The sequence below is a fragment of the Diadema setosum genome, chromosome 14 (assembly GCF_964275005.1).
Source record: "Diadema setosum chromosome 14, eeDiaSeto1, whole genome shotgun sequence".
Classification (NCBI taxonomy): Eukaryota; Metazoa; Echinodermata; class Echinoidea; order Diadematoida; family Diadematidae; genus Diadema; species Diadema setosum.
The window spans coordinates 5,863,724-5,876,345 of record NC_092698.1 but is presented as its reverse complement, the minus strand read 5'-3'; the positions used below and the strand labels follow the sequence as shown (position 1 = coordinate 5,876,345).

At 38.0% G+C, this 12,622-nt stretch overlaps 1 protein-coding gene across 1 annotated transcript in view; it reads right to left on the bottom strand.

Annotated features, from left to right (window-relative positions):
- LOC140237857 (synaptic vesicle glycoprotein 2B-like) overlaps positions 1–11,776 on the bottom strand; it is a 48,658-nt gene extending 36,882 nt beyond the window's left edge. The window contains exon 1 of the mRNA XM_072317789.1: positions 11,683–11,776. Coding sequence (XP_072173890.1) covers positions 11,683–11,776 — 94 coding nt within the window. The remainder of the gene's footprint in view (positions 1–11,682) is intronic.
- Positions 11,777–12,622: the final 846 nt, after the last annotated feature.

Below are 12,622 nucleotides of genomic sequence, written 5' to 3'. Positions count from 1 at the left end.
CCGTGACGTCACTATGACGTCATTATATGAAAACACATTTTCAGGCATATCTCATTAATGGAATAGAATATTTCAGTGAAATTTACGTCACATATATTTCAAGTCATGCGAATTCTACTCATATTCTCAAAATTCATTTTAATCTCAAAACGCGCGCGTACGCGCGCGTTGAAATATCTGTATGCTCAAATCGAGCTCAAAACTTTTTTGCACACGTTTCAGACCATTTGGAGCATTTTTTGAAAAATTGAAAAAATTGGACGGACGCGTACGCGCGCGCACATATTCGCACGCACAGCTCATATGAAATAGAAATTTTCAATTTTTTCACAGGGATCGGATGTCCGAAATGTCAAGGAATATTTATGCCAAGTTTCAAGTCGATCCGATTCAATATGACGTCATACAGACCCGTCAAATTCAAAATTCCGCGCGTGCGTCAATGGGGATACACAGTGCAACTATGCCAAAAAACCGCCAATTTTAAATCGGATTTTACTCGTCAGGATGGACGGTGACCCCCCATTTTCTTGACATATTCTGAAAGCTGATGAGTTGAACATGTCATTTCATGGGCTGGCTATGCTGAAAAAATGATTGAAAGATATCAAATTTCTGAATAAAGTAAAAAAAGTAAATTTTCAAAATGACGTCATCAAATTTCAAGTTTGCTCGAGCGTATCTCACTTATCCTTTGCCAATTTTCACCTAAATTTCAATATGTTGTAGCTTATGAAATGCTCTTTCATAAATGTAATTACACAAATTTGATTAGATGACGACATCACCTCGAAAAAATGGATTGAAGGTAACGTTGTCAAATTTGACCAGTTTACGTGTAATCTCTATGGGAGTGCAATTTTTATGGAAATGAAAATTGACATGACTATCTTTATCGAGCACTAGCTCACTTACGCTTCGGTGAATTTCTCTAAGATTTTAATATGTTGTAGCTGAGACGTAGGGCTATCGTAAGTGTGCCATTTGTTTTTTCATACGTTGTCGGGATCACGTGAAAAAACTTGGTTGAAATTAAAGCGTATCTTCGATGTATTGTAATATTTCTTTCTTTTTACAACTTTATGTGCAATAACTCAAGAAAAACATACCCTATCACCACCATATTTTGCACATGTTTAGTTCATGTCACGAACATTATTTCATAAAATAACAACTACTTGATCAGACGCCATCTTGGGTATGTAAATTAGGGTCAAAGGTCATAAATGTTTTATCCTGTATATTGGTGAATACATGTCCTGTCTTTCCCATATTTTGCACACGCAAAGATCATGTTACAAGAATCATTTCACAAAAAAAACACTCTTTGCTCAGATGCCATCTTGTCTGTGCAAAGTGGTGTCAAAAGGTCATATGTACTTCTTTTTGTTTCTTCGTTATGACGTGTTATCTCTATGGGAGGGAATTTTTCTAGATGTGAAAATTGACATGATTGTCTTTATCGAGCACTAGCTCACTTACCCTTCGGTGAATTTTTCTCAGATTTTAATATGTTGTAACTGAGATTTTGCGCTATCGTTCCGTGCCCTTTGTTTTTTCATATGATGTCGGGATCATGTTACAATACTTGGTTGAAATTAAAGCTTATCTTCGATGTATTGAGCTATTTCTATGTTTCTGCAACTTTCTTTGCAATAACTCAAGAAAAACAGCCCCTATCACCCCCATATTTTGCACATGTTTAGTTCATGTCACGCACATTATTTCATAAAATAACAAATACTTGATCGGACAACATCTTGGGTATGTAAATTAGGGTCAAAGGTCACAAATGTTTCATCCTGTATCTTGGTGAATACATGTCTTATCTTTCCCATATTTTGCACACGCAAAGATCATGTTACAAGAATCATTTCACAAAATAACCACTTTTTGCTCAGATGCCATCTAGGTTGTGCAAAGTGGGGTCAAAGGTCATATGTACTTGTTGCTGTATCTTCGTTATAGAGTATACAGATTTGGTACCAAAGATGGCAGATATGACTCCCTTTTCTAAATAAGAATCCAAACATCACACGGCCAATGTCTCGAACACAGATGAAACCTGCATGGCCATGCCTATTGCGATCAGGACTTGAATCATTGATTAAAAATAAAAAAAAATCGGATCACCTTAATTTGTCAGTGATGACAAATTACAATCTCTAGTTCATTGTAACTTGGTTATAAATTTTGAAAACATTCTAATTCCTCATCCCAATCACTATAAATTCTGAAATTCTGTACCAAGTATGACCAATTTACAGTTCCTTTATTCAAATGCCAAAGTCTTAAAATGCCTTACCATTTGCACATGAAGCAAAAACCCGGCCGCGCGAATGCTTTAAAATAGTTTTAAAATGTGAGTTAGGGATGGAAACAACCACTGTAAAAATTTGAATCAGTATAGTTGATGCTAAGTATTGTTAAATATACAAAATGTGAACAATAGTTATAATAAAAATGTTTCCAGACTAAACGGTATACAGTTACAGTTTATTGGGAAAAATACTGAAATCTCCTCATATTTTAGGATTTATTGCGAACATTTTATATGGTATAACGTTTTGTGGTACAACAGACCGACGCATATATGCATCAAATGTGATATCTTGAACATTTTTTAAATGACTGCTCCCAAAGGTAAACTGGACCTTTAAGTACAGGCTGAGTACAGGAGACCTAATATGCATCTTATCTGTTGAGTCACATCAGGTCCTTCATGCTCCACTGAGCAGGAAGGCTTTTATACTTTTGTCGAGTCATCCCCACATGACTATCAAATAAAATCCAACCTCAGTTATGCAGCCATTTCATCAATCTGCACATGTGCTTAAGATTTCCGACATACATACGTTATGACATGGCTTATAGTAACCTGGTACAGCAACCGTCAAAACATGGGCACGAGAGATCGGAAAATTTGCAGATGGCTTCAGTCTCTACACATCTATAGGCTAGTTTACAAACATGTATCCTGCTATTGTATGCATACCTTTACAATGAAAATTGTTCTGACAACAAGAAAATTTGCCCGAGACCAGTCTGACACATAACAACCACTGCATATGCCATATATTTTGCGAAGGTTTTATTTTCTCTTAATTTTCACGAGTTTGGTGCTATTAAAGGTAGGGAATCCCATTTGCACGCCATACATGAAGAGTTGTATAAATACAGTGGTATGTTGAAGAGAGTATCATTTTAGAAACTCCCATTAAGTATTGAAAGTGGAAGGTAACATTTAGTACATTTTTTTGACCGTTAGATTTTGAATTGAATTGTTTTCGGGGCTCACCGTAAATTCCAGTACATTACTAGGCTACCTTTGCAGACCCATGTACTGCATGTGTGTCCATCATGTATATTTTGTGAAGAAAGTTCATCAACACTTACAAACATTTCTATATACATTCTTGCCACACACTCTATATGTTATAACATCAGCTCTTGTACTTTTAGATTTGTGTTTACCCAGGTCGAAATTCCCGTAGAAACCAGTAGAAACCAGTAGAGACCTTCTACTGGTTTCTACTGGTTCCCGGATTTGAGTGGTTTCTATGGGAATTTCCAGGGGGTTCCAGTAGGATTCCCATAGAGACCATTAGATTCAACTGGTCAAAAGACCAGAACAAACCAATAAAAACCAGTAGAGTCTACTGGTTTTCAAATGGAGTGTTAAATTCAAAGTTAGACCAGTAGAATCCAGAAGAAATCAGTACTGTTTAATGGTTTCAAGTGGAGAGGGAAACCTGTAGAGAACAGTACAAACCAGAAGAGTCGACTGGTTTCAAAACTGGGTTGAAAAAAGACAAGTCAGACCAGTACAAACCAATACAAACCAGCATTTTTTTTTATACATGTTAAGACATTACTTGTCAACCAGTAAAAACCAACAGGTACCCGTGCAGCCTACTGGTTTGAAGATGGCTTTAAAAGAAGGGAAAACCAGTATGAACCAGTACAAACCAGTCACTTTTCTGCATGTATAAACAAGAATTAAATCAAACCAGTAGAAACCAACAGGTACCAGTAGTAATGGCTGGAAGAGGGTCATACAATTGTGATGAAGTAATACCAGCATAAACCAATAGAAACCAGAATATTCTATTGGCTTAAAATGGGGGTGTCGAAATATCAAGTCAAACCAGTGGTAACCAGTACAAACCAGTCAATCTCCTATACATGTAGAAACAAATAAGTCAAACCAGTAGAAACCAACAGGTACCTGTAGAAGTCTACTGGTTTGAAGAGGGTTGAAGAAGTGTGAAGTTATACCAGTAGAAACCGACAGAAACCAGTAGAATCCACTGGCTTTAAAGTAGGGTGTCAAAATATTAAGTCAAACCAGTGGTAACCAGTACAAACCAGTCAATCTCCCCTACATGGAAAAACAATAAGTCAAACCAGCAGAAACCAACAGGTACCTGTAGATAGTCTACTGGTTTGAAGAGGGTTGTAGAAGTGTGAAGTTATACCAGTAGAAACCGACAGAAACCAGTAGTTTCCACTGGCTTGAAATGGGGTGTCAAAATATTAAGTCAAACCAGTGGTAACCAGTACAAACCAGTCAATCTTCTATCACATGTAAAACAAATAAGTCAAACCAGTAGAAACCAACAGGTACCTGTAGATAGTCTACTGGTTTGAAGAGGGTTGTAGAAGTGTGAAGTTATACCAGTAGAAACCGACAGAAACTAGTAGATTCCACTGGCTTGAAATGGGGTGTCAAAATATTAAGTCAAACCAGTGGTAACCAGTACAAACCAGTCAATCTCCTATACATGGAAAAACAAATAAGTCAAACCAGTAGAAACCAACAGGTACCTGTAGATAGTCTACTGGTTTGAAGAGGGTTGTAGAAGTGTGAAGTTATACCAGTAGAAACCGACAGAAACCAGTAGTTTCCACTAGCTTAAAATTGGGTGTCGAAATATCATGTCCAACCAGTGGTAACCAGTACAAACCAGTCATCTCCTATACATGGAAAAACAAACAAGTCAAACCAGTAGAAACCAACAGGTACCTGTAGATAGTCTACTGGTTTGAAGAGAGTTGTAGAAGTGTGGAGTTATACTAGTAGAAACCGACAGAAACCAGTAGATTCCACTGGCTTGATCGAAATGGGATGTAAAAATATCAAGTCAAACCAGCGGAAACCAACGAGTACCTGTGGAGTCTACTGGTTTGAAGAGGGTTGTAAAATTGTGAAGTACCAGTAGAAACCGACAGAAATCAGTAGATTCTACAGGTTTAAAATGGGGTGTCAAAATACTTCTAACAAGTCAAACCAGTAGAAACTAACCGAGTGCCTGCAGAAACCAATAGAAACCGGTGGATTCTACTGGAAGTTGTCAAACAACAGAACGGCGTTACAACGAACAACTTTTACGAAAAATTTTGTTAATTTTGTTATCATGGGGATATTAACAATTGCAAAAAAAAAAAAAAAGTCATATATTTTGAAATAAAATTATACTTATGTAATTGTTATAACCTAATTGCCTTTAAACTCGTTATGCTCATCAATAAATCCCTGGGTCTCAAACGGCAACATGACGTACTACCGCGCAGCTAGCCGTTATGCAAACGAGCTACTTTTGGCGGGCAGCGCAATCCGCCGTCCGCTCCCCAGCCCTGCGCTGGCTGGCTGGCCGGCCGGCCGCCACCGCATTCATACTTGAGCTGTACGTCGTACTGCGCTGTCGCAATCCGTTGAACTCTGTCATCCAGCAGCCAATTATACCGAGAAAACTCCACTTACGATTGCATTTGTGTTTCGGAATGAGAATCTTCAATGAGCTCAGGAATCTAAGGTTTAGTTAGCGGTAAACATTGACGTTTTATTTCATTTGAGAGTGACTTTGATGTCGAGTTTGTTTCCAGGCCGTATTCATACTGATCATACTAGATGACTATCGGAATCGAAGCCGTACGTTTGAACGCTACGTTTTTTTCGGTGTACTAGTACGCCCTACGGTATGTTTCAGAAATGTCGTACACCATACTGCATGTATGTTCAAACGATTTGAAATGTGCGAGCTAGTGACATCGTGAAAATTGACGAAACAATCCACTGTGAATCCAAACTGTATCTTGTACTACCGTTGTGGTGGTGGTACGTGTCGGAGACTGACAATGCCCGATAATGGACTGTGAGACACTGGAACAGCTGCAGCCACCAGCACGCAGTAGGTTCACTGATACAATTGTATGCATAGCCATGCTGTACTCGTCTGCAGTGCAAGTGTATGAAGAACCCGACTGAGACAAACCGAGCACCGGTGTTGGCCAGTTAGTGAGTATTTTGCCTTAGACCTCTTGTTAGCCTAGATTTAAAGTATTATTAACGCTAACTACAAAGTTGGATTTAAGTTAGCTCTTTATCACTCAATATCAGTTTGTGTGCCATGATGGAAACATTCTGTTTGCCACATTAGACACCAACAAAATAGTGATGATTTGAGAATACATGTATTTTCAGTTTTTCTCATCTACATGTATTTAACTTGTAGATTTATGTTGAATCGTATTTTGGACATGCAGTGAGCAAAGTTGTAGAAAAAATGCCAAGCTTTGCTTTCATGTGTGTGTGTAAATTGTATGACAAATCTGTGACCATTTAAGTGTACAAAAAGCCAGTATATAACAACAGTTCGTAGGGAACACCGCTTGCTAGTCAATCACCAAGTAAAATACAGGCTATACCGGTTACCCGGTACATTGTAAGTGAGAGAAATGGAATTGCCAGAAACACTGTCTACCCTGTGCTAGTGATTTATCGATCGGTGGGGGCGGGTTTGTGCATTGAGCAGAATATGTGAAGTTAACTATAACATGCCCTTGACAGAGTCAGGCGTAGAAACGTAACATATGTTGTACATACATGTATGTATAAAGAGTTCAAACTGAAACACTAGTTGACCATAATGATATGATTGTTGAATGTTGATCTCCAATGAAGAAGAAAAATGTGCTGATTTTTTAAACAAATGTTCTCAATTTGGCAAGATTTACGTACAACGTGTAGTACAATATATAACTTTAACATCAAACATTGAAAATTGATTGATTACTCAAAGTTCTCTTTCTATTTGTTTTATCTTTAAGTATTAGGAGACGAAGACTAGAAGAAGCCAGCTAAGGTCGACTTGCGGAGCTCCGTTATGCCACGTACCTGGTATTTTGACTGCCACGAGTGGGCCCTACATCTTCCCTTGCCTTCTTCAGAGAATGATGACCTCACTGAGAGTTTGGGCCTTCAGCATTTTGAAATCGTCCTACAAGCACCAGATGGGCCCAACCAGGGAAGCCTGGCCAAATATTTGCTCTTACAAAAAGTGTATGTTGTCAGCTTGTCATTTCAGGAAAATTTCAAGATATTTTCACACTAGTGAAAGAATTATGTGAGCGAAAGAAATGTAAAACTGAGAGAACCATCATATTCAGCCAGACTCATCATCATCAGTGCAGAGATTTGTTAGCGATAATGTACTTTAAAGATTGACTGGAGGAAAAGGAGTGTCACTATGTCCTGTGTTATTCCATCACTGGTGACAGCTTAAATGAGGAAATACTTGAACAGTACCGTAATGTATAATGTACAAGTTTAGTACATACATGTATGTCAGAACCAGATGACTGGGCTTGGGTGATCTTCTGTGCTACAGTGTATCTTTACATTCATGATGGGTACAAGTATAAACTGCAAGAAAGTCAGCATATACTTAGTTCATGTAGGCCTACAGTATTTTATCATTTTGCACAAGAGAGTTGCTGTGCTGGTAGAGGAGGGGAAGATTCCTGTGCTGTACTGATGGCAAAGGATTAGGTGAGGACTAACTTGGGCAGTAACACAGTATAGCTGTACTTGCTTTCGGATAAAAAGACTAACGGGTGTGAGCCTGAAGTGCAAAACCTTCTGCGTCCATGCTGTGTTGTTTGTGCTCAAAGTTGTGTAATTGAATCATGCAACGGTGTACATTGTATTTTTTCTTTTTTATTTTAAATGGTCAAATGGGTAATGTTCAGTTTGATGCATTTTCTTTCTTTTTTTTTTTTAATTAAATTAGTGTAACCTTGCAACTTACAGACCTGCCAGTTTGCAAATAATAATGGATGATTTTATCAGGTCCCAGGTGAAGACTCTTGACTTATTGTGAAAAATCTATGACTATTATTAGACATTAAACCTCACAGATTGTGCATACCACTTTCCAGCTGACAGAACAAGAACCTATTATAGAAAGAAACTAGCCCCCAAAAATGCTGTGTGCAGCAAAGGGACAGGGCTGTGTATAATTACAATATAGTAAGAAAGGTGATATACACTCAAACAAGGTAATTACAGGTGAATCGTGGTATTTAGGTCCTTGACATAATGAGGCTCTCTTATGTTTTTGAAAGGCTGTTAACTAACATAAAATGAGCTGCCAGGGCATGGGTGAGCATGTTGGTAATTGAAATCTATTCTGTAAACTTACATTCAGATGTGACTATGAATTTGTTTATTTGTTTATTTTCCTCTTCTTTTTTCTTACTCATTGCCTCTTACCTAAAATATTCAATCCCATTTTGGTGCCGCTTTTTTTAACACTATCTATGATCGATGCTGTTAGTGTTATCTGTGTATGTACAGTAGATGTATGTACCTGGATGATGCCAGCAAGACAACATGGTTTATTTTACATTCATAATTATGAATATCTATTCTTTGCCAACCACCAATGCTGTATTTTGTTTTGTCAAGTGAAGTTTTGTTTGTCATGCCATCAGTTTAATATCTTTATTATTAAGTTTGTTTGTGCACGTATGAGTTTTGCATCCTTTCAGATGAACATTTTCTATGATTAGGGTAATCATCTTTATGTCATCGCTTTAACAAACAAATGGGGGCATCTGGAAAGTGCTCAATGACAGGAATGTAAACCTTGTGTTTTTGATGTAATACAAATTTACATGTTTTTGGTTTTTTTTTTTTTCAAATACCTGTCGAGGCCTTATTTGTCTTTCAAAAACAAAAATTCCTGTCACATAATCAGTTGAACGAATTTGTTAACTGAAATAAAAATTCTTTGGCTTGGCAAAACAACATGGTGAAAAAAAAAGTAATCTGAATAATGAATACTTTGAAATGTAATGTACTCATGTAATATGATTATCATCCATTGACCTGTAATAAAATTTCCTCAACTTAAGACTGTATTTACACCAGACTTACAGTGTGTGATAGAAGTCTCATGTTTTGATCAATGTATGCATACAAATGCAGTGTGAATTTGTGTGGCATGTGTTGTGTACATGTATGCATTCTTAATTTTGAACATTCAGGTATGTCTCATTCAGTCGAAAATTGGTTAGTACTGTACATAAGTTGATGTCTGGTGGCACCATTACAAATAGGTTTTTTGTTTGTTTGTTTGTTTTTGCTGATTTGAAGAAGAATTTGTACTACTAGTGCACATCCATTATATTGGACATGGTTCTATGGAAACTTTTTTGCAATGTATCAAAAAAGTAAAAAATCAGGTCCTTAAATTATCTGTATTTACAACTGTACTACATTTACAATGTTCTTTCTTGCATTGTTGAGCTGTAACAACATTTTAATGTAACAAAAAGAAAACTGTCGGTCCTGAAGATGTCGTTATAATGGGAGTCACTTGAAGTGCAAGTTCTTCTTCCAAATGCATTGGTACATGCTGTTACTGGTTCAGTAGGAATTTCTTCTGGTTTCTACTGGGGCAAGTACAACATCTACTGGTATTCTGTTGGTTTCTTCTGGTTTCGGTAAGGCCTCTACTGGTATTCTTCTGGTTCCAGTAGAAATTCCTACTGGTTTCTACTGGTTCCAGTAAGAAATCCTGCTGGTTTCTACTGGTTCCAGTAAGAAATCCTGCTGGTTTCTACTGGTTCCAGTAAGAAATCCTGCTGGTTTCTACTGGTTCCAGAAGAAATCCTGCTGGTTTCTACTGGTTCCAGTAAGAAATCCTGCTGGTTTCTACTGGTTCCAGTAGGAAATCATGCTGGTTTCTACTGGTTCCAGTAAGAAATTCAGCTGGTTTCTACTGGTTCCAGAAAGAAATCCTGCTGGTTTCTACTGGTTCCAGTAAGAAATCCTGCTGGTTTCTACTGGTTCCAGTAAGAAATCCTGCTGGTTTCTACTGGTTTTCCACTGGTTTTGTTGAGATTTCTACTGGTTTTGTTGAGATTTCTACTGGTTCCAGTAAGAAATCCTGCTGGTTTCTACTGGTTTTGTTAAGATTTCTACTGGTTCCAGTAAAAAAATCCTGCTGGTTTCTACTGGTTTTCTACTGGTTTTGTTAAGATTTCTACTGGTTTTGTTGAGATTTCTACTGGTTTTGTTGAGATTTCTACTGGTTCCAGTAAAAAAATCCTGCTGGTTTCTACTGGTTTTCTACTGGTTTTGTTAAGATTTCTACTGGTTTTGTTGAGATTTCTACTGGTTTTGTTGAGATTTCTACTGGTTTTGTTGAGATTTCTACTGGTTCCAGTAAAAAAATCCTGCTGGTTTCTACTGCTTTTCTACTGGTTTTGTTAAGATTTCTACTGGTTTTGTTGAAATTTCTACTGGTTTCATTGAGAGTTTTCATTGGTCTTCACTGGATTCTACTGGTTTAAATCAAGCATTTCTACTGGTTTCTACTGGTTCCAATAAGAATTCTTACTGGTCTGCTACTGGTTCCAGTACAAATTTCCTACTGGTTTTCTACTGGTTTTATTTCACTTTCCATATTGAAACCAGTAGAAAATCGGTCTCCACTGAACCCGTACAAACCAGTAGAATTCTACTGGTTTTAGCTCTACTGGTTTCTATGGGAATTTCGACCTGGGTATAGATCACAAATACAGAAGAATGCAACAAAAAGGCTTAAGTGTGGCTGACACACAGAACTACTAAATAGTTGAGTTTTGTGCATTATTCAAATTTTAGATAACTGTTGACTTCCAAATTTCTAAGCAGTGGCCTAAGCAAGTCCCCTGAGGTTCATATTTAATGTTTTGCTGCATTTTGGGAGGTCTGTAAAAGGTATCCCCTACCTTTAAGGTGCAAACACATCCACTCTGATCTCAACATGAATGCAACGTGCAGGTGTACACATTTTCCCATTCATCACTGTATTCCATGACTGCGAATTTAACCACTCGCGAAACTGTTGGGGAAGTCCAAATTTGCAGAGAATTTATAGACTTGCTAAATATATGGCATATACAGTGATGCGGGTCTATGGCAATTATCCCCTGAGCGAGCAGTAACCCCAGACCCTTCCCCTAACCCTAACCCTAAACCTAACCCTAACCAAAATCTTTACTCTGACCTTATCATTTACAAGTACTGGGGACGGGGGGGGGGGGGGGGGGGGGGGGGGGATTAATTGCCCTGATACGCAGTGATGCACATGAACTGGCTGGATTGACCTGAAGTTAATTGAATTTGTACATTTTCTAAAGATCCTAAAAGGAAAACAATATATAAATTTGAATACAATTATTACTAAACCAGCTAAGTGGCTGATTATCCCAAATGAATGTAAAATCATGGATGTTTTCCCACAATTTCATTAAAATGCATTCCAGCCTTGAGATGTCACTACATTGGTTCATTCGGGCTTTGAGGTTGGGAGTCTATCATCCCAACAAGCTAATGTTTCTGTGTCTCACCTCTGACCGGGACGTCTGATTTCTCATCTTCTGAGTTGTCATTCTCGTCATAGAGCGGCGTGTACAACACAGCTGGAGAGTTCCGGTCTGCCATATTGTATGCCGATCCTCAGGTACAGGCTTCTAGGTAAAAAAGGTGATGAAAGGGGCAGGCAAGAGTCTGAAAGATTGAAGTGAGTAAGACTCAATGGTGGCACTGAAAAAAAGAGAGCATACTGCTTAACGATAAATGTTTTCCCAGGATTTCCTTCCCCCCTCCCCCTTTGCATCCATGTTCAACCAAATCACAAAACTGACGGAATTCATTCATGTTTATCAGTTAACCACTCAACCATTTTCTGCATTGCCACTGTAACAGGAGGAATAAGAAATTCCCTAAAAATGCATTAATAGCACAAAGAATCTCTTGCTATTAAATGTGGCTATGTACACGGATATAGGATTGGCCACTCACCTGTATTATAAATTTTCAGTGCTACTGCTCTCACAAATTCATGCCCAAATAGCTGTTAGCGAACATTTCCCATAAGGCTGTAGAACAATAATGGCATTCTTTCAACCCCACTGTAATTATTGTCACGAGATATTCCGACCTCCACATTTTAGGCCTACAGGAAGTATGATAGGAATCAATACAGTCAGGCATATTCAATAGCTTTCTCTCTTATGTCAGACCTTTGGAACCTTAAAACCACTCACCTGACCACAGGGTATGATTGCTCAACTGTTTGCATAACACAAACACAGACCACAATAACTTCCGAGGCAGATTAAAGTCCCTTTCTGGACATCACTTAAAGGGTCTCTTTACCCTCCAGTAATTTCAACCTTGGGCATTCATAAAACCCCATTAAACCAGCCATTGTATTCACAATCATCCCTGGCTGTACAGGTTTCCCCTATTATTGAGGGGGATATTATGGTGTCATTGCAAATTGTA